Source organism: Ziziphus jujuba, chromosome 9 (genome assembly GCF_031755915.1).
Source record: "Ziziphus jujuba cultivar Dongzao chromosome 9, ASM3175591v1".
NCBI classification, from domain to species: domain Eukaryota; kingdom Viridiplantae; phylum Streptophyta; class Magnoliopsida; order Rosales; family Rhamnaceae; genus Ziziphus; species Ziziphus jujuba.
Genome location: NC_083387.1, coordinates 4820097 through 4840552, shown reverse-complemented (window position 1 = coordinate 4840552; position 20456 = coordinate 4820097). Strand labels below are relative to the sequence as shown.

The 20456-nt window shown below is 35.3% G+C and overlaps 4 protein-coding genes and 1 pseudogene across 6 annotated transcripts; 1 reads left to right on the top strand and 4 right to left on the bottom strand.

Moving 5' to 3' along the window:
- Window positions 1-2587: 2587 nt before the first annotated feature.
- LOC107405541 (protein root UVB sensitive 2, chloroplastic) lies at window positions 2588-6054 on the bottom strand. 2 transcript variants are annotated; one of them, XM_016012609.4, is made up of 10 exons: window positions 5729-6054; window positions 5507-5648; window positions 4783-4871; window positions 4610-4694; window positions 4231-4290; window positions 4039-4132; window positions 3810-3907; window positions 3490-3669; window positions 3214-3336; window positions 2588-3134 (listed from the first exon to the last, which is right to left on the bottom strand). In XM_016012609.4, exons 2-10 carry the CDS (start codon window positions 5612-5614, stop codon window positions 2700-2702), a joined length of 1272 nt encoding a protein of 423 aa, XP_015868095.2. In that variant the 5' UTR covers window positions 5615-5648; window positions 5729-6054; the 3' UTR covers window positions 2588-2699. The 2 variants fall into 2 exon arrangements, with proteins under 2 accessions (XP_015868095.2, XP_015868094.2); XM_016012608.4 differs by having other exon boundaries at window positions 5507-5626.
- A 188-nt stretch (window positions 6055-6242) lies between these two features.
- LOC107405542 (uncharacterized) lies at window positions 6243-9762 on the bottom strand. Its single transcript, XM_016012610.4, has 7 exons — window positions 9584-9762; window positions 9384-9478; window positions 8746-8846; window positions 8208-8277; window positions 6881-6908; window positions 6741-6801; window positions 6243-6625 (listed from the first exon to the last, which is right to left on the bottom strand). Exons 1-7 carry the CDS (start codon window positions 9594-9596, stop codon window positions 6520-6522), a joined length of 474 nt encoding a protein of 157 aa, XP_015868096.1. The 5' UTR covers window positions 9597-9762; the 3' UTR covers window positions 6243-6519.
- A 748-nt stretch (window positions 9763-10510) lies between these two features.
- Window positions 10511-13048, top strand: LOC107407248 (actin-depolymerizing factor). Its single transcript, XM_016014510.4, has 3 exons — window positions 10511-10932; window positions 11781-12046; window positions 12598-13048. The coding sequence occupies exons 1-3, from the start codon at window positions 10909-10911 to the stop codon at window positions 12746-12748; spliced, it is 441 nt and encodes a 146-aa protein (XP_015869996.1). The 5' UTR covers window positions 10511-10908; the 3' UTR covers window positions 12749-13048.
- On the bottom strand, window positions 12926-15151 carry LOC107405535 (probable inorganic phosphate transporter 1-7; annotated as a pseudogene).
- Window positions 15152-16001: 850 nt separating this feature from the next.
- LOC107405539 (inorganic phosphate transporter 1-4) lies at window positions 16002-19468 on the bottom strand. Of its 2 annotated transcripts, none has more exons than XM_048481243.2 (2): window positions 19276-19468; window positions 16002-17852 (listed from the first exon to the last, which is right to left on the bottom strand). In XM_048481243.2, the coding sequence occupies exon 2, from the start codon at window positions 17813-17815 to the stop codon at window positions 16187-16189; it is 1629 nt and encodes a 542-aa protein (XP_048337200.1). In that variant the 5' UTR covers window positions 17816-17852; window positions 19276-19468; the 3' UTR covers window positions 16002-16186. The 2 variants fall into 2 exon arrangements, with proteins under 2 accessions (XP_048337200.1, XP_048337201.1); XM_048481244.2 differs by lacking the exon at window positions 19276-19468 and adding an exon at window positions 19144-19233.
- Window positions 19469-20456: the final 988 nt, after the last annotated feature.

Below are 20456 nucleotides of genomic sequence, written 5' to 3'. Positions count from 1 at the left end.
AATCAAATTAAGAATATATATATATCTAGAGTAACTCTAGAATGTGAACAGTATTCAAAACTAATATATTTTTAAAAAAATATCAAATTTATTGTATATGTACACAATATATATAACAAAATTAATATTTTTTTTTTTTTAAAATATTAATTTTAAATATAGTTCACATGCAAATAATACACACCGTAAAAGCTTTCTCTCTCGCTCGATATATCAGCCAGCATGATAGATCAACTTCACACACACACACACATATAAATATATATATACATATCTTTTCGTTATCTTCAACTATATTTTGATATAATGTAATAGTGAGCAGCCGCTGTAATATTATTATATTAATGATAAAGTAAAGTTACTTTTAAAAAATAAAATGACAAAGTAAAGTTTGATTGTGGCTTTAAATTACAAAGGCTGCTAATGTATACAGGCAATTACATATATTCGTGGAACCGGACACCCACGATGAACATATTGAGCAGTGGCAAAGTGGTAAACGGGAATGGCGTCTATAAGCTTGCTACCAGGGATAATAATAAATCGGGGAATATTATATTTGGATCTTTTAAAATTTACTTTAATTACAATTTAATTTTTAAAATTTTAAAAATTATTAGTAGTATTTTTTAAAATTTGAAAATTACAAGTAGCATCTCTACAGGAGTATGTAAGGAGAAATACAAAACTTTTTACAAATTTAAAAAAATTGATAATATTTTTGAAATTAGAAGGATTAAATTGTATTTAAGTCAAATTTTTTTTAAAAAAATGAAATTAATCCTAATAAATTCGAATAAGATTTCTCCATATATGTTATCATGTTTTACAATATTATATGATATTCGTGAGCATTCGAACCAAAAATTATTATCCAAAAAGAAAATTCATAATTTAGGATCTTAAAATCAAAACAATGGTTTTTTTTTTTTTTTTTTGAAAAATAGTTTTCAAAAGGCAATATAGAAATCGTGTTTTTACTATGCATCACTAAAAAAATGTTAATGATGCACTCATGCGTCAAGATCATGTATTAATTTAATTTGTTAAATTGTTTTCATGACCATAAATGGGAGATAGAGTTATTAAGAGCATCTTTAATGGATATTTGAATTGTGAAAATAAATATGTTATATAAACAATTATAAATAGTATTTTAAAGAAATTACTTTTCAATTTCTTATCATACGATATGATTTAGACATTATCAAAGTAAATATACTTATAGAGAAGCTTGTTAAATATTGTAAAATTTCTTTAAAAGTAAAATTTTTTTAATGAATTTTTTGAAAAAATAAATTATAATAGATATGTATAATTAATTAACAATGATAAATAATTTTTTATGCATATTATTATTAAGGAACAATTTTAAAATTAACATGCACTTATGTCATTTAGATTTAAATAATATTAATTTTTTTGTTATATATAAAATGATTTATATTTATTATTGAAGATGATCTAATAAAATAAATATATATATATATATATATTTGGAATTAATTATTAAAATAGAAAAATCTCTGCTTTTTAGTAAGCACTTTCTTTGATATTTGTTGATGCAATTTTAACAACTTTAACCTTTTTTTTTTTTTGGATCATTTATGTTTTAAATTTATGGCTTCTCAATCCTAGATATAAATGATTTATCAATTGAATAAATCTCACCTAACAATTTTTTCATCTTTTTGTATATAATTAATTTTAACAAACATCATACCTATGTGTTAGCATTCTAAATTTTCAAAATTAGAGATAATCGATATTAGTTATGACAAAAAATTATGTATCAATAATAGTATATGATAATAACAATAACAAAAACGATGATGAATAAGAAATTAATACAACATAAAAATAGGAAAATCGACTCATTAAATCTTCAAAAAGTAAAATACTTGTTATACCAAATGTCAAAGCTTTTCGAATTTCAGGTATTAATCATTTTAAAGTGCAGACTTTGACCAAAGTATAGTCAAATATTCCAACCTTTTATTTATTTATTTATTTTTGGTAAATACCAACCCCTTATTTATTTATTTTGCTTCAAGTCTGATATTCCAACTTATCATAAAGACCAAGAGCTACTCCATGATTGCTAGGACGACATAATAAAATTGGTGTTTTCTTGGAGATACGTATGACTTGGTTTCAGGCCAAACAAATGAATATCACCATTCGCACTTTTACAGCTTCCGCTTATTTAGTTTACCAAAAACTTACTGCTTACCGTCCGCTTCATCAAAATCTAAACCGCTACGAATATTTTTGTTCAAACCAATGCCATTTTTAACTTAAAAACATCAACCCAGTCAATGAACCAACCTTACCTACCTCACTTTTTCACCCTCAAAATTCAGAAAGCATCCAAAGGTTGTAGTTTCATAATTGCTTGCTTTAGACCACATGCAGTACTATATTCATTATTAAATCATTAAAAATTATTATCATGCATTTAGAACCCAAAGTTAAAAATAAAAATAAAAATAAAAACCAAATTTGGTTGCTCCCTAGAACCCTATGGAGAAAATGGGTTCAGTCTCTCAGCCCTACAGAATTCTGTAAATATAAAAAATACAGAATATCAAACTCAAAATCAAATAGATGTTATAAATTACATGTCTAAATGTTCTACAATCAGGCAAAACGCTACCCAGTCAAAGAATTTCTCTAACTTTTAAAAGGATTGCCTATGACTATATGCTTAGTGCCATTGCAAAACGACTTCCTCCATCAAGAAAACGATCAGTATGCCACCCTTTGGCCTGCAGTTCAGATATGAATGGAGTGAATACATCATTCATCTTCTCATAAGCTGCTTCCAATACAGAAGCACTGTGCTCGTGATTAGACCTTTCCAGTTCTGCAGCATAAGCAGCGACCAGCCACCCTCTTAATGCATCTTCGCCACTAGCATTGTGCTCCAGTACCATGTCAATCCATTTATGTCCGGGACTTAAGAGAAACTTCTCATCATGGAATATTTGTTTTAGTTCATCAAGTTTTGAAGGCTTAATAACCTTATGTAAAGACCTTCCAACTTTTACATTTCCAGCATCTTTTATGAGTCGCCCTGGAAATAGGAGATCTTCTCGGTACCTGAGGTCAGCAGGGCCTGAAAATTTTCCTGCCTGGATTGGATGCCAATCAAATGATAAATTAAATATATGTGAGAGAGAGAGAGAGAGAGAGAGAGAACCCATAACAAACCTTGAGAAAATCAGCCACAATCATCGCAGTTCTCTGTGGGTTCAATGTGTTGATAGGGGTTGCTCGCATTTCTTCAACGACACTATATACATGTATGACAGAAAGAAAAGGCCCAACAATCAGCTGCAAAGAGATACTAAAGATTAGTTCTTTCTTTCTTCTTTTGGCAGAATGATGGAAATTCAAACCACCAAAAATATAAAATACCAATGCATATTATATAAGACCATAAAAATAAATAAATTATGGAGTCAGGTGCTGATATAGAATCTATACCTTGCCTTGCGTTGTTGAACATATAGTGGATGCTAACTGAATTCCTACTCCCATTCCAACAACATTGAAAAGAGTTGAGATAGCCTCCCCTTTTGCAAAAAGGTCGCTGAGATTGCCTTCTTTGGCAAAAGAAGAATATATTGGTAATCTAGTTGCTCTTGCTGCAACAACTGCCATACCCTGTTACTCAAAAGGTAGATAACCTCAACAAAGGAGAATCTAAATTTAATAACAAACAGGGGGGTGTTATGTCAGAGGGTCACTATATGGTTGTGCACATGTCAAAATGCATATATCTTGGTATGCACATAGATATCTACCTTTGCAAAATTTCCTAGGCCAGCCATTTCTAGAAAAAGATGCGGGCATAAGGGAGAAAGAACTTCCAAGCCCGTGCCCAAGTCATAGAGTATATCAGCTGCAAGACAAAATTATAACTCAGTAAGCTATCCAAAATTGGTTAATCATTGACCTGCAAAACTAAATATGCAACTGTAGAGAACACCAAACATAGAGTATAAAAATGAGCTCCAGAGTAAAGATGCAAACCCAGAATTCTCCAGCACTTAGGCTCTGAATCCATTCTTGCACCCAAATTACTACATACAAGCTTTCCCACATGCTGCATGCCATCCTTTAGTATCTGCATGTCAAAAGACAGACTTTGTAGAATTTGAAAAAGAATGTAATCAGGGATTGTGAGTAGATATTTGATACTCATCTAAACAAATTGGAACTTACCCAACTAACAACGGTTGATTGTGCAGGGGTGGGTCGCAAGCCTGCAGCAAACAGCAGCGACTGCAAAGTAGTAAACATGGATGCAGACCCCAACACTACAGTTGTCATACAAATGCATATTTTGGAGAAACAAAAATCAACTAAGAATTTAACTGGTCAAATTGCAATTTTTATTCTAACTAATACACAAAGTAAAGTAAACAGACAAATACAAAAATTCATATTTTCATGCCTTGAAAGGGTAACTATATTTGCAATTCATATAAACAAGTCTATCTCTTTTCTCTGTAAATTCTAACAACCATATGTTTTGTTGTTAAAAATTTCAAGAGTTGTTCCCAATTTACTACTAGATGCTTTGTAGGTATCAGGACAAGACCTGAGTTGATAGCACTGAGAGGGCTGCACTTGTGAAGTGTTGCAGTGCACGAAACTGTGTGTATCTAAGATACCCCTCGTTCACACTACATGATATAAAACGTTGGAAGGAGTAATGAGCACATCTACTGCGATGCTAGTTGTAGTTCTAACAAGAATCAAACAATAAGTCACCTATATGGGTATCCTGAAGGAAAAAATTTATTCAGGAAAGAATCAGCCACTTTTTGAACAGCAGGTCTTGAGTCATTAACTACGGTCACCTGCAGAAGTAGTCACAACGGTTAAAATCCGTTTGTGAAAATAATGTCTTAAACTCAACGGTACACAAACAAACAACATTTATAAGACCAACTGAAACAGTGACCAATAGCACAATGGACAAGTAACCATTTTTAATATCATCAACAAATTTTACCATCCCAATAGGAGTGCACCTTGTGGAAAGCTGTGTAAATTTACCAAAAGCCGGGTGACACAGGATAACAATTTGAGAACCATAAGCCAAGGCAACTTTACCTCATAACACACCCCTTGATTTCCTGGGTCAAACCCATCAAAGGAGCTTTGTTTATATGCCCTTTCCCAATCCTAATCCATGTAAAAATTCACTATCCCATCCATCACCGGACCCCCTAATAGCAACCTAATCGCTGAACATTCCCATTTCACCAGCTTCCTCAAAACCTTCAAAAGGGTTTAAGGCAAGGCTGTGATTTTAGTCTGCGCATTTTCAATACATACAAAACCTTCCAAACTTCTCCCGACGCCATTTATGGAACTTGGTCCTGAAACTACAACTAACCCAGAAGCCATAACTGCATGTATATGTATATACTCACACACACTCATACTGTGATAAATAAAGAAAGAGGTGGTGGAAGAACAAAGGACTTACGGAGAGGTGTCCATCGGGTTCAAACTGGTAGCGCTTTGAGACCGAATCAGAGATTTCAATCCAGTAAACGGGAACCTCAGGCGGCTCATCCGGTTCCTTCTTCTGCATCGTTATCTTCTTCTATTTCACAGAAAATACGCAGCTAAAAAAAGTAATGGAACAATGAAAATGTCAAAAAGCAGAAGAAAAAGAGACCAATATGCCCCCGCACGAAATACGTACCAGCAAATTCATCAGAGACGACGGAGTAAAGGGTTTTCAAGTAAAAAGGGGATAAGGATTTTGGCGTCAAAGTCGGACGGCCATGGAAACCGGAAGCTGGGGAGACAAGAATTCTGTGACTGAGTACTCAAATGTTATGCTAATGCATAACCAGTTGAGGCCGTCGTTTGTTTTTCTCTCCAAAGCCAATGGGCTTTAGCATTTTGCTGAATAACGTAGGACGACGCGTCGTCTGTCTCTCGTATACATTTTTTTTTTTTTTTCTGCTTCTTTATTGAAAGAAAAAAGAGAAAGAGAAGTGATTCCAGAATCTAGAGATAGATTCCTCTTGGGTTTTTCAGTTCAGGGCGCATATATATGTTTACACTCTCTGCTAAGTCCAAATTGCATAATCCGACAAATTTTAGCATTAAAATTATTATTATGTTTCTTAGCAAAAAAGCAAATTATTATTATGTTTTATTGGCAGTAATCATTAAAATTATATTGACTTTGATGGTTTGGAGACCTCAAATTATGAGCACATACAATGTCCTGGTATACTAGAAAATAATGAAATGAGTTATACATGGTTGGCATGGTGTTCTTTGAAAATTCCATACAGATTTTTTTTTTTTTTTTTTTTTGTACAATAAATATATCAGAGGTAATTGTAACCTCGAATTACATTAAATAGCTACAATCAGTGAAGGCGGCACTTTGCTGGCCTGTGAAATGTGAACCAAGGCACTAACAAAATTTGGAAAAACCACTGGAAACTGACATGAGCAACTTTATCCATATTTCTTCATTTACAATGTCAACTCAGGATCATCGTCATAGTCAAAATCTTGCTCGCTTGAAGGCCTGATTCTCTTCGCATCTCTAGGTGTAGGTCTTCCCTTCTTGGGCTTTCCTCTGAAAACATAGGATTCTCATAACATTTGCAGACATGGCATTTGTCCAGAACAATGCTTCTAATCATACTTGAGTAAGGTTTGTAACATGATAAAAATAAGAGAGAGGTACTTACTGCCCATTTGCATATATACTTCCCCCCTTGGACCGGCCAGGACCGTAGTCTGATCTTCCATCTACGACAGACATAAATGGAGTAAACATAAAAATTTAGGTGGGGTAAAGTTGTCTCTATATTTGCTTAAACAGGCTCACCATCTCGTCCAGCTGCAAGTTCTTCAGCCTAACAAAACGGAAAAAATTTGAACACCTGTTAGAAATAGAAACATCTTGCGGAAAAACACCACAACATGGTATCAACAAACACCACAATATGGTATTGACAAATTATGGGACAGATAAATGGAAAGCAACAGGGAAATTAGCAGTTAAGCATTTAAGAAGATCCTTGCGTCATAAGTCAGACTAGAAGACATCTATCTATACATGGGTACCTCAGCATTTAAAAACACTACGAAGACCAAAAATATGACATAGAAAATAATATAAAGGGAGACAGGGTAATATTAAATGGAAGACCCAAAAATGCAGAGCTTCCTAGACATAATTTTCCCACATATAATTGGTTACTCTGTAAATCTGGCAGTCCCACATCAAATGGAACACATCCCTCAGAGGGGTATTGGATCTGGCCCTAGTGAAAAAGCAATTAAGCATCAAGTGAATGTCTTACTTTATGGAACTGCAACAAGGTTCTCAACCAAAATTGCTTCCAGTAAGATCCTATACTCACTGAGGACTACTAAGAGAGCAATGAAAGAAGATATAAGGATTATCAGTCAACAAAGACTCCAATATACTGAATGCTGTCAAAAGACTGTTATTTGCATGCGGTAAGTTCCCCAAGGAGCATGTCTAACTACCTAATAGATAGAAGCATGCACCAAAGGCACATCTACATCTATTTGCATTGTTTTGCTATCTCTCATGACCTTTCAGTCCCTGGTTTCACTAGGAATTATAGAAGCTTTTTATATGATAAGGACATAGTAATAGATGGCATTATCTTTCATCCTATGAAACAGAAAACCAAGAAGTTCCTTTTCTAACTTCTATCATAAATGGAAAAACCCCATAGCATACATAAGCCCTTCCCACAGCTCAGCTCGATTATTAAGAATGATGACTCCGAATGTACATATATTCTACTCTATTAATTATCAACCTGCATATGCAATGGTAAATATGATTCACATGAAATATGCAAGTAAATGATGTTCATCACAGCATATAGCTTAAATCTAACATAACACATATATAAAAGTGCTAACTTGGCAGTTGTCATACAGGCACTGCTTTTGTGCAAGGGGTAACAATTCATTTTACACTTGTATAAACGAAAACAGTAAAAGTGCAAACTTGTCAGTTGTCATACAGGCACTGCTTTTGTGCAAGGAATAACAATTCATTTTACACTTGTATAAACGAAAACTGTAACAAACTTCAGAAAGACATTAACTACAAAAAAGAATAACAAAGGAAAAATCACTTTAACTAAAAATTTAAGGTTTCATATACATACTGCCGGCGATGTGACTGATGATAATGAGAAGAGCCTATCTTCAGGCTGAAATTTCCTAGATCTCTTCAAGCTGCAGTCACAGGATTTGAAGAATTTCCATTTCATTGAGATATACAAAATGATCCTTATAAATCATCCAAACTTTAAAATTTGGTGCATAAGCATACATATGGCAGCAAAATACTTTTATGCGCTATTAAGATATTATAAATGATGGATTCATTAATTCATGAAATTGTTTATTTGCCTACAAGATAAAGGTATCTATCTGCCTAAAATTAGCCATCCTTCTAATAGGCTGCATCTTGAATTTTTTGTACTTAGCTTCTAACCGAACAAATTATAATTTAGAGGGAAGAATTTTATGGAGAACAAACATAATTTACATTTCCATTGATAAATCACAGTTAATAAGTAATAGAACTTTTAATGATTAAAATATATATATATATATATGGAGGATGATATTGCGAGTATGAAACATAAAAATAAATAAATAAGTAAATGAAGGTGAGGTATATCTTAGCCACTTCCATACAGGGCAGTGCTCTTAGATGAAGATAGGAATCCTTCAAAACCTTTTAATACATTGCCACATTGGCTGGGATCCTGTAAATAACTAGTCTCCATATCATAGACCTGCATTTAAAAGTAACCATTAAGCTCCAGCCCTTTCAACATTAAAAAAGTGACAGGTTTATGCAGCTGATCACAAGTAGTCTTAGCCAGCATCACATAAAGACCATAATATTAGGATTTAGCTCATCTTATTGTTGACACTAAGCAGAGGATACTCATACTAGATGATTTAACACTTTAGAAAGGGACCCCCCCCCCAAAAAAAAAAAAAAAGGTTATTTTGAACATGGAATGCAATGGCAGGTAAATAAAATAGAAGGGTCACTCAGATAACTGAACTAGTTAATCACCAGATAAACTCCCAAGGCAAAGTTCCTTTTTTAGGTCAAACTATTGGGGCAAGGTGCAAATTCACTATAAAAATTGCTCATTGGTTCTAACCAACTACTCTTATCCAAAAAAGCCAAACACAGAAAAGGCACAGAATGAGAAAGAAGCAGCACAACATAATAATGGCCGAACAGTGTGTTGCATAATTCAGCCACGGGAAAATAATTTTAAAAAAGCACAAAAAAAAAAAAGAAAAGAAAAGAAAACCTGTCTTTCAATGTTTCGAAGCTCTTCTTGAAGCTTGGTCCTCCTACCGAGAAGAGAAGCGAGCATTGCAGAGGGATTCAACGAGGATTTTTGCGCTGCCCAACAAAATCGAAAAAATTCAAACTGAAATCTTTTTGGAAATTTACTTACCATCTTTTTTTTAAAACAAAAAGAAAAAAGAGCGTTTTTCTAACGGCTACCTTCTGAATCCATCTTCCCTATGAGAGAATTGACAACCGAGTAGCAACCAATTGATCAAATTTACAAACGAAACCCTAATCCCGCCCTAAATTCCGTGAAAAATTAGGGCACTCGACGCACCCTTCTGTTCCAATTTATTTCCCATGTTTTGGAGGTAAACAAGGGATATGTTACCCTGCGGTAGTTTCTACCTACTTTCACATAGCATCTCTAATCATATTGCTCCAATCGGCATCTCACAATACCTTGCCCATCTTTGAATCAAGGCCCGAAGTTATTGGGCCTTTATGCAGGCCTCACCGATAACGACATCAAATACGACGCCGTTTTCAACAAATAATAAAATAAAATAAAAAGTCGGTGACGCGGCAAGGTGATGACGTTTGGGAGGAGTGGGACCAATCCATGTGGTATTTACTACCCATGGATCAACTCAGCGTCGATGTAGCACCAGAATGAATTTGACGGTGCAGATTCATTTGGGAGCCAGCCGGGGGAGGGATGGTTAAAAAACGAGTAAGAAAAAAAACACTAAAATGCGCCGTGGGGGTCGAATGCGCACTTACACGTGCAGATTAGATTTGCAATATAAAACAAAAATAAAAAATAAAAGAATTTCCGAGTCAACGTCGGCTATCGCGTCAAAAAACACAAAAAAAACAAAAAAAGTACGCTGGGTTCACTTAAAAAGCATGCACCGCGTTGATGCAACGCACCCCCACCCAGCCTCGTCTTTTGTGCGTATAAAATCTATGCCGACTGTTTTCTTGAATCTCTTATTTTGCAATTCCATTTCATTTTCTTTTCTTCACCTTCAATTTCTATTTATTTTGTTTTCACCCCATTTATTTTTAACTATTTACAAAATTGGGGATTTACTCTATTCTTCTCTGCATGCATATGTACACTTGGCAATGGCAAAGGGTACAAAGGAAAAAGTAAGAAGCACCCCACCCCATACCATACCTTTGCACCCAGTTGATGCGTTACTCACTAGACCACGTCTCTTTCTGGGGTTAATATAACACATAGTAGGAAACGTTCCTCTCCTTACATTTCCGAATCTTCTACCTTTTTTTTCATTTTTCTCACCAAGTAAAAGAAAAAGCAAAGAGAATATTGTAATCTCATCTCATATTATTTGTTTTGTAGTGGTTGTCCAATTTCTCTTTCTTTTTGCGTGTCTTTGTTGTCCATATTTTGCCATTTTAGCCCAAGTACTCACCCACCACCAACCATATAGCCTTGTACTCTGCTCTTTCATTCTTAAATTTTTTTTTTTTTTCTCCTCCTATTCTTGCTTTTAGACATTTCTTTGGCTGCCATGTCTTTCAGAGGATTTAGTCGGGTATTTCTCTTCTTTATTTCTCTTTCAGTTGATTTATTTTATTTGCTGCTTCTTTTATTTAATTTTCCTTTTTTATTTTTCTGTTCTATGAGTATTTGGTAGTTTAGGATTATCTCTGTGTCTGAAGTTCGTTGCTTGTAGTGTAACTTTTATTGAGATGTCATCAAAGAGAGAGAGAGAGAGAGAGAGAGAGAGAGAGAAACTGAAAAAAAAAAAAAAAAGTCTTTGATCACTTTTATTTTGTTAAGATGTTCATGGTTTTATATGAAAAGATTCAGGCTTTGCTTTCTGTTTTTTAGGGATGTCTGCTGCTGTAGATATAGATTTATCCAATCTGGAAGATTTGGATTCAATATTAAGTCCATATCTGTTTGTTTTCTTGGAAAGCTTAGGAAAAAAAACTAAAAGAAACACTCTTTTGTTCTCTTTTCCGTTTTTTTGCTTCCCCTTAAATGTATGTATTTCTACTTTTTAATAAGCTAAATTGAAGTATTAGGCCGATTGTCTTGATGGGTTTTGTTGTCTTGGTCCTATAAGTTCTCCCATGTGATGAAATTTTCAGATTCTCTAAGCAGCTAAAAGGAGTTCTTTTATAATTGAAGTGCTGATGCTGAGAAAAAAATAAAATGAAATGCTACCAATAGATAATACCAGTAATATCAAAACATGCTGCCCATTTCTGTTCCAAAGATGAGGAACATTTGAAAGCTATCATCTGTGAAACAGACATTCAAGTTGTGGATTAGCTTCTTGATTTTATCTTGCATTACTAAAAAGGATTATTTAGCTTTCATTTTAAAGTCTGTAGACATAAGTGAATATTCAAATAACTGCATTTTTTTTTCCAGCCAAATGCTTCTTCTGGCATGGGGGTTTCCGATCAATGCAAAAATGCTTTTATGGAACTGCAGAGGAAGAAGGTTCACCGCTATGTGATTTTTAAGGTTGATGAGAAGAAAAAGGAGGTTGTGGTTGAAAAGACTGGTGGTCGACCTGAGAGCTATGATGTTTTCACGGCAGCTTTACCTGAGAATGATTGCCGATATGCCGTTTATGACTTTGATTTTGTGACCTCTGAGAACTGCCAAAAGAGCAAAATATTCTTCATTGCGTGGTTAGTTTATTGCCTGTATTGCTTAGCAATGAGGAGCTCATTCCCCCATAACTTGTTCATTATGATAGAAAGTATTGTAATCCTTGTGGCCCTAAATCATTACCACATGCATCTGTCATTCATCATGTTGCTTACCTGCTTTTTGTTAACCCAACGTTGGCATGTTCCCGCACTTATTTTTTGCATTGTGTGCAAACACTTGCACATGTTTTCATGTTTTCCTTTAGGCAGATCTTGTAATAATAGTAAACCTGCTTGTTCTGTTGGTGCAATGCTGTCACTGTCTTTTCTTTATACCATTCGTTTACAATGTACACACAAGTGCAGCTTGTTTCAGGAAGTACTGTGTGCAATAGTTGTACTGTGTTAGCTACATCCAGCATGAACAAGATGAAACATCGTTATTTTCATTTGTCATGTCACTTATACGGTGGAAAAGTATTGAAAGTTTGTTGATCTTAAACTTTTTGTTCTCTGTCTGCTTGCTCTTATTTTTACATTGTCCATCACAGTATTAGCATGTTGTTTAACATTTCTTAATTAAAATCCAGGGCCCCATCAACCGCACGAATTCGTGCCAAGGTGCTCTATGCCACATCTAAAGACAGGTTTAGAAGGGAGCTGGATGGTATTCACTATGAGATACAGGCTACGGATCCCACAGAGATGGACCTTGAAGTGATCAGGGAGCGTGCAAACTGAAACCGTCATTGTGGTTAAACTTTTCTTCCTTGGAGGAGGGTGATCTCTGAGGTTCTGTAAGTTAGTTCTCCCATTTGAACAGATCAAATGCTGGCACCGGATGGGTTCCATATTGTTATGTCTTGAATAAACTGGCATCTGGGAGGCTTGATTGAAGTTGGGCTAATGTTTATCTAGTTGCTGAAAATTTTTAGTTCCCTTATTGTAGGCTAATTACTTATAAGATGAACTTGAGTTTGTCTTGGATATTAATGTAGTATGCAAACAGAGTGCAATAATCATTTTTTTTTTTTTCTGGCTTTTCGATGGGTTGATAGGAGGGGAAAATGTTAGACAACGTTAGACACAGAGCCTGATATACATAATAAACCAACCCACACCCAACTAGCTTAGGCTTTTGGGATCAGTGGTAATTTAACATGATATCATGCTTGAGATTTTAAGGGCAGAGAAAAGAGTGAATTTATAAAGGCAAAATGCAATTCTTAGGTTTACAACAATATGAAACTAAAGAACGGCAAAAACATAGCTCTAACAAAAGTAGACCACCTGGAATGTAGATATACGTAAAGGAATGCCATATGCCTCCTTTATCGGCCTATTTCTATTTCAATTCAAAGGCAATTGCTTGCCTCTACTCTAAATAATGATAAAACTCAAAGAATGGTTCTTGAACTTAAATGGAAAGATCTGTTAAATGAATCGATTCAGCAATGATATAAATTAACTCTGACATCCTTGTGATCTTCATCGATCTTAGTCTACTTGTTCATTGTTTTCACCTGACGTTTCCTCCAGAGATTTCTCTTTCGATTCAGGCACAAGTAGAGTAAACAGCATACCTAAGAAGTTGATCGCACCCAACACAATGAGGGAATTCTTGACTCCAATACCTGCAGGGTGCCCTGCATCTGCCTTGGTCTTGTCCTGGTTCTGAGCCAAATACAGAAACCCAAATGAACCCACCATTGCTCCTAACTTTCCTGATGCTGCAGATATGCCATGGCAAGTAGACCTTAAACTAGCTGGGAAAATCTCAGCAGGTACCCCGAAAGTGGTGGCATTAGGTCCAAAGTTTGCAAAGAAAAAGGTCAGTGAGTACAACACCACAAATCCGATCCGTTGGTCTTTATAGGTCCAGTGACCATAAGGAATGGCCAATGCAAACATGAACACTGTCATGAAGAAGAAACCGATCAACTGGATTGCAAATCTTCTAATCTTATCAATGAAGGCCACAGTAAACCAATAACCGGGGATAGCATTGCATAAAGCAATGAGTGTTTGTGCCCTTGCTATTCTCTAAACCTCCATAAGGCATTCATAGTCTTTGCTGGAGGAAGCCATCCAATTGCACTAAATATGTCCTTTTGGAACAAATTCTGGCTGTAGTATGCAATGTCGAGCAAGAACCATGTGCTTGTTGTTCCGAGCAAGTGAAGTCCATGGTGGAGAAGAAACTCCTTGGAGAACAAACCAAACCTATTCCCCTACTCAGCATACTGTTTTGTCTTCTCTGGTTCAGCATCAATGTCAACCTGCAGAAATTTTGACATATCAGATGCAGCCTGCATTACGTTCTGGGCAACAAGGGCTGTGTAACGAGCAGTTACAACCATTAGAATGATCCTCCATAGATAGTCTGCTTCTGGGACAGTCGAACCAACTGGATCAACCTCATAAGCTGGAGCACTAGAGCTGGCCTCAAAGAGAGACGAGATGATAATTGCAAACACACCACCTCCTAAAATCCCAAAACCTTGAATAGCAAATGCTGCAGCAATGAAGGCTCCCCGTGTCTTCTTATTAGAATACTCAGACATGATGGTTGCAGAAAGAGGGTAGTCACCACTGATGCCAAAGCCAAGCCCGAAGCAAAAGAAGCAGAGAGTTGTCATGACAGATTTTGGGGTGTGGCCAAAGGAAAGACCTGAACAAATGGAGCAGACCACGATGAGCATGAGAGTCAAACCATAGACTTTCTTGCGGCCCATCTTGTCACCAAGCCAACCAAAGAAGAGTTGTAACTGTGCCATTAATGGCAGCTGATACGCCTGGTGGCAATGTGCTAGGCTTCTCTGAGCCATCTACATGGTAGTATATCCGGCCTAGCAGTTTGGTGACCAGGGATATGCAGAAGAGATCGTATGCGTCAGTGAAGAATCCCATTCCGGCAATGATGATAGCAGTGAATGATAGCATTGTGTTTTAGCAGCATCAAGAGCATTTAGCACCTGTAGTTGGCCATGGCTAGCTAACTCTCTCTCTTTCAGTCTGCTATAGGGTTGAAGAACAACGTTAATAACATAAATGTGAAATATTATAAACTAATTAATCATAAGGATCCTCATGCATTTCTAAAGGAAACTCAATTGAAAGTCATATTGAATAAATTGAAGAAGCACGAGATATGTTTTAATTAAAAAATAGAATCATTTATAGCAAAAAAAAAAATCATTTATAGCATATGATTCTATTTGAAATTTTTAAATAGAATTATTTCAATGGATGTGGGAAACTATGTTCCAGTAGAGTTTGAATTACGTGACGTAAACCTCAATGTGCCTCCCTGTTCAAGCTAGTTGAGACAGACAGACAATGAGAGAACAGAAGATGGCGTTTTCGTTTCTAGGAAGTACGTACATAGAAGATGGTGGCTGAGCAAGGAGAGTGGAGCTGGGAATTTATATATATATGTATCGGAGTCTCTGCAACAAACCCGAACATTATAGCGGTATATTCCTCCGTTTCTCCATTTTTGGTGGTATACGTCGGTAAACCAAGCTGTCTCCCCAACAAAACGAAAACTTTCATCGGTATATTCCCCTGCTACCACGTATCTTTCTAGTTCTACTGCCTAATTCAGTTTTGTTTTCCTACATAATACCTAATTCAGTTTCTTTGTGTATGTATATAGTTTCAAACCACATCCAAATATACATGTATTTCTTAATTTAATTATGACATTCTAAACCATGTTTCATACAATACAAATATAAAATTTCTAAGCAGAGGAATTAAAATGATAGAAGTTAGTGGCGCAGCTTTTCACGCCAGTTGTTGGGACAGTTCCTGAGTGAGGAGGGTGCTATTTAGCCAATAAGTTGTATAAAATGAAACTGTTTTGCGTTCAATCAACCAAACTCGTATTAACCATCCCAAAATTCTCTAATTTAATATGTCAAATAAAAGACATATAAGCGGGGTAATAATGTACAGTCGATGGACCAAAAGTATATATTGTCGCAGAAAATTACTGAATATTTTTGGAATATTTTGCATATTGGTGGGATATAACAGATAATCAAGTCACTACAACACCAAAAAAAAGGAAAAAAACTAGTAATAGAAAATTTAAAAAGAGAACATTAAAGCTACCCTCTTAGAAATGCAGGGTTTACAACGTTATCTCACGAGCTTACTCTGCTTACACTGAACCTAAGAAACTGGCACTGTCCTAGTGTTAAAACCAGATGGTTGTTCCATCTCCAAACCTGCTTGACTCTCATCTTCATGCTCACCTGACATCTCCTCCAATGACTTTCCTTTCGATTCCGGCACCAAGAAAGTAAACAACAATCCCAAAAAGTTAAGCACCCCCAATACTATCAGGGAATTCTTCACCCCAATTCCTGCAGGGTACCCTGCATCTGCCTTTGCCTTGTCTTTGTTCTGAGCCAAATACAAGAACCCGAATGCACCTACTATAGCCCCAAGCTTTCCTGATGCTGCTGAGATACCATGACAAGTAGACCTTAGCCTAGCTGGGAAAATCTCAGCCGGGACAACAAATGTTGTGGCATTAGGTCCAAAGTTCGCAAAGAAGAACGTCAACGAGTACATCACCACGAAGCCAATTCGGTTGTCTCTATGTGTCCAGTGATCATAAGGAATGGCTAATGCAAACATGAAAACTGTCATGAAGAAGAAACCCATTAATTGGATGGCAAACCTTCCCATCTTGTCAATAAAAGCCACTGTAAACCAGTATCCAGGAACAGTACTGCATAAAGCAATAAGTGTCTGTGCCCTTGCGATTCTGTACACCTCCTCAAGAGCGTTCATAGTCTTTGCAGAAGGAATCCATCCAATTGCAGTGAAGATATCCTTTTGGAAAAGATTTTGACTGTAGAATGCAATATCAAGCAAGAACCATGTGGTCGTTGTCCCAAGTAAGTGAATCCCATGGCGGCGCATGAACTCCCTAGAGAATAAACCAAATGCATTGGCTTCTTTCTGAGACAATTGCTCGACCTTCTGTGGTTCTGCTTCAATATCAACTTGTAAAACCTTTGACATATCCGATGCTGCTTGTTTTGCATTCTTGGCAACAAGGGCAGTGTAACGTGCAGTTTCGGGCATCTTCATCCGCCAGTAGTAAGTCATTGCAGCTGGTAATGCTCCTACCATAAGGATAATCCGCCAAATATAGTCTGCTTGTGGTACAGTCGAACCAACTGGATCAACCTCGTAAGGTGGGACATCGAACTTGGCCTTAAACGCTGCAGAAATAATAATTGCAAATATACCACCAGCTAAAATTCCAAAGCCCTGCATTGCAAACACTGCAGCAATGAAAGCCCCCCGGGTCTTCTTATTAGCATATTCAGACATGATGGTGGCAGAGAGTGGATAGTCACCGCCAATGCCAAATCCAAGCCAGAACCGGAAGAAGCAGAGTGTTGTCATGACAGATTTGGGGTTATGCCCGAATGAGAGACCTGAAGCTACAGAGCATATGACCATGAGCATAAGGGTCATACCATAAACTCTTTTCCTACCCATCTTGTCACCAAGCCAACCGAAGAAGAGTTGTCCAGATAATGTTCCACAGAATGCTACACCATTAACAGCAGCTGACACATTGGGGGGCAATGTTCCAGGCTTTTCCGCACCATCAACATGGTAGTATATGCGGCCAAGCAATTTGGTCACCAAGGATATGCAGAAGAGGTCGTATGCATCTGTGAAAAAGCCCATTCCTGCTATAATGATTGCTGTAAAATGATACCATTGTGTTTTTGCTACATCTAATGCATTTAGAACCTGTAATTGTTCTTTGGCCATGGCTTATTAACTAATTAACAAGCTTGCTTTCCCTTCTCTGCCAAAAAAAATAAAAATTGACCACAGTAAGATTTAGTGCCACCAGTTTTAGTAAAACCCTTCTAATGATACAACAATACTATAGCAGATTTCCATAGTTCCCTTAATTACTAAGAATTTTTTTTTAATGGGATTAAGTCAACCAAAGAATAAAGATCCCATCTAAGCCTAGCACGGTGTCTGTGTGAATGATCTAGTGGAGTGAAAAAGCGAAACTGTGTGAACTAAAAGTTTGAAAAAGTGAAATAAATATTTTATTTGGATGTGAAAAAGTGAGTTGATTTTCTGAGCGGCAAAACTGCCATGACTTTTAAGGAAAAAGTTGCATAAAGGACAAAAATTGTGATGGGTGAATAAAAGACAAATACTATTACAACAACTCAGGCATTACTGCAGACATACAGGAAGCTACACCTACACTGCAAGGAAGTTTCGTCACAAAATAGAACAAAAAGAAATAAATCCAGTTAAATTTCTCTAAATATGTTTTTAAAGAAACAAAAACACATCCTATTGTCCATTGAAAATGATAAAAAGTTGTGCAGAAATAAAAATAAAAAAATAAAAAAAAAATACTGAATGAGAATAGTTTTCATGATTATTATGCCATCTATATTCATGGATTAAATAGGAAAGGTTTAATTAAGTCGAATCATTTTTCATTGTCTACCAACCCCAAAAAAGGAAGAAAATCCCTTTTCTGTCTGTAGAGATGGATGAAGACAAAATAATATGGAAAGTATTAAAGTGGCTACGTAGTACGGTATAAAATAAAAAGAGCATTAAATGCCATATGACTGGAAAAGACAGAGAGAGCGAGATTCAAGAATCGGGAATTATAATATCCTTAAAATCAGTAATAAAAAATATCCTTAAAATCATCATAATTAATGGATAATTAATTACATAAAATGCCAATTAGCCATCACTGCAAGTTCTTTTTTTTTTCTTTTTTTTTCTTTTTTTTTGGAAACGCAATTGCATGTAGAAGAACAACTCTGTATCACTGCCTAATCATGTTTCTACACAAAATATCTTTCTTTCCTTTTTTTTTTTTTTACAATTTAGTCTAGAAGAAAAGATAAAAATCTGAATTCTGAAAAGTTTCAGACAAACTATGGAGAATGGAAACATAACACAGCCAATTACATATATGGTTGTAAAGATATGTACATGTATTCGTGTATGATTTTTAAAACAATTGCATGGAAACAATGAGAAACAGTAACATACAAAAGCCCAGAAAGACAACAAAAAATAAAAAGGAAAAAATCTTGAATGGTTCCCACCATTCATGAACATTAAACAGAACTCGAGAGAGAAAGAGAGAGGAAGAGGGAAAAGCACATAACAAAAAACGAAACACGTATGTACAACACTATTTGCCAGAGACAGAGAACGTTCTACATAGATGTACTGACCTTTTATTTTTTTCTTGGGTTAAAATTTTCTTTTTTGTTTTTTTTTTTTTGTTTTTTGGGTTGTTCGAGAAGGGGAGATTCGGGAAAAGAAATTGAAGGAGAGAGAAAGTAGGAAAGAAAGTGAGGGAGAAAGAATAGGAGTGAGATTAGAGATGATGATCGTGAGGGGAAAAGGATGGGAATTGGGTGAGAATTTATAAGCAACGTGTTCACTCACAACCTGTCTCTCACACATACATACACGCACACACACAAAAATATTCAGAGGTATATTCCTTCCTCTTCCTTCGCCAACTTCACACCTCGTTTTCTTTCTTTACGACGCCGCTTTTCCATTTTCCACACTTGCTTCTTTTTCTTTTTTTCTTTTTTTAATTTATATTTATATTTTTTTTTATTGGGTTTTAATTTTGTTTTGGACCATCATTTTGTTTTGGAACAATTTTATTGCACATTGTTTATTCATTTTTTATTTTATCATAACTAAAAAAAATCTATCTAAGTCTTCACTCGATGGTCCACATTGTGAAGAGTGTTAAGACTAGAAGGTAGGATCTTGTTTTGTCTTCTTATTTCTATTTTTTTTAATTATAATAAAATAATTAATTATTTTAAAAACCAAAATCAAAGAGAAGAGTTGATTTGTGCAGCAAAAATGGGCTCGTGGTATGTGTCACCTTTGACTGTCACCCACGGGACTTGCCCCTTGAAATTTGCAAGTCAAAAAAATTAGTCTGCAAAAAATAATAATAATAATAATAAAACGTGTGCCATAGATATTATTGAAAGGAATTGCCTAATAATTTTGCACAAGCCAAAGCAGCAAAAGAACAGCAAGGACTGTGCCATAGAAACCAATATCGTAAAAGTTTAAGAAAAATAGAATTCTTGCTTTTAGTAATTTTAAGTGCTTAGTGGAGTATTTATATTTTTAGCTAATTTAGTATAAATATATTTGGCATAAAAATTTTGCTATTTGTCATAATTATAAATAAATCAGATCATTATTGTTAACATGATAATTATTAATTAGCTGTAATTTTTAATTAAATATTAATTTTTTACTTTAAAAATTTAATTTGAAAAAGTAAATTTTATTGGACAACTGTGTAATTAGCAAATCATGTATAATTTTACTCGCATAAAGCAAACAGCACTGAGTAAATGATGGCGCTCATTTT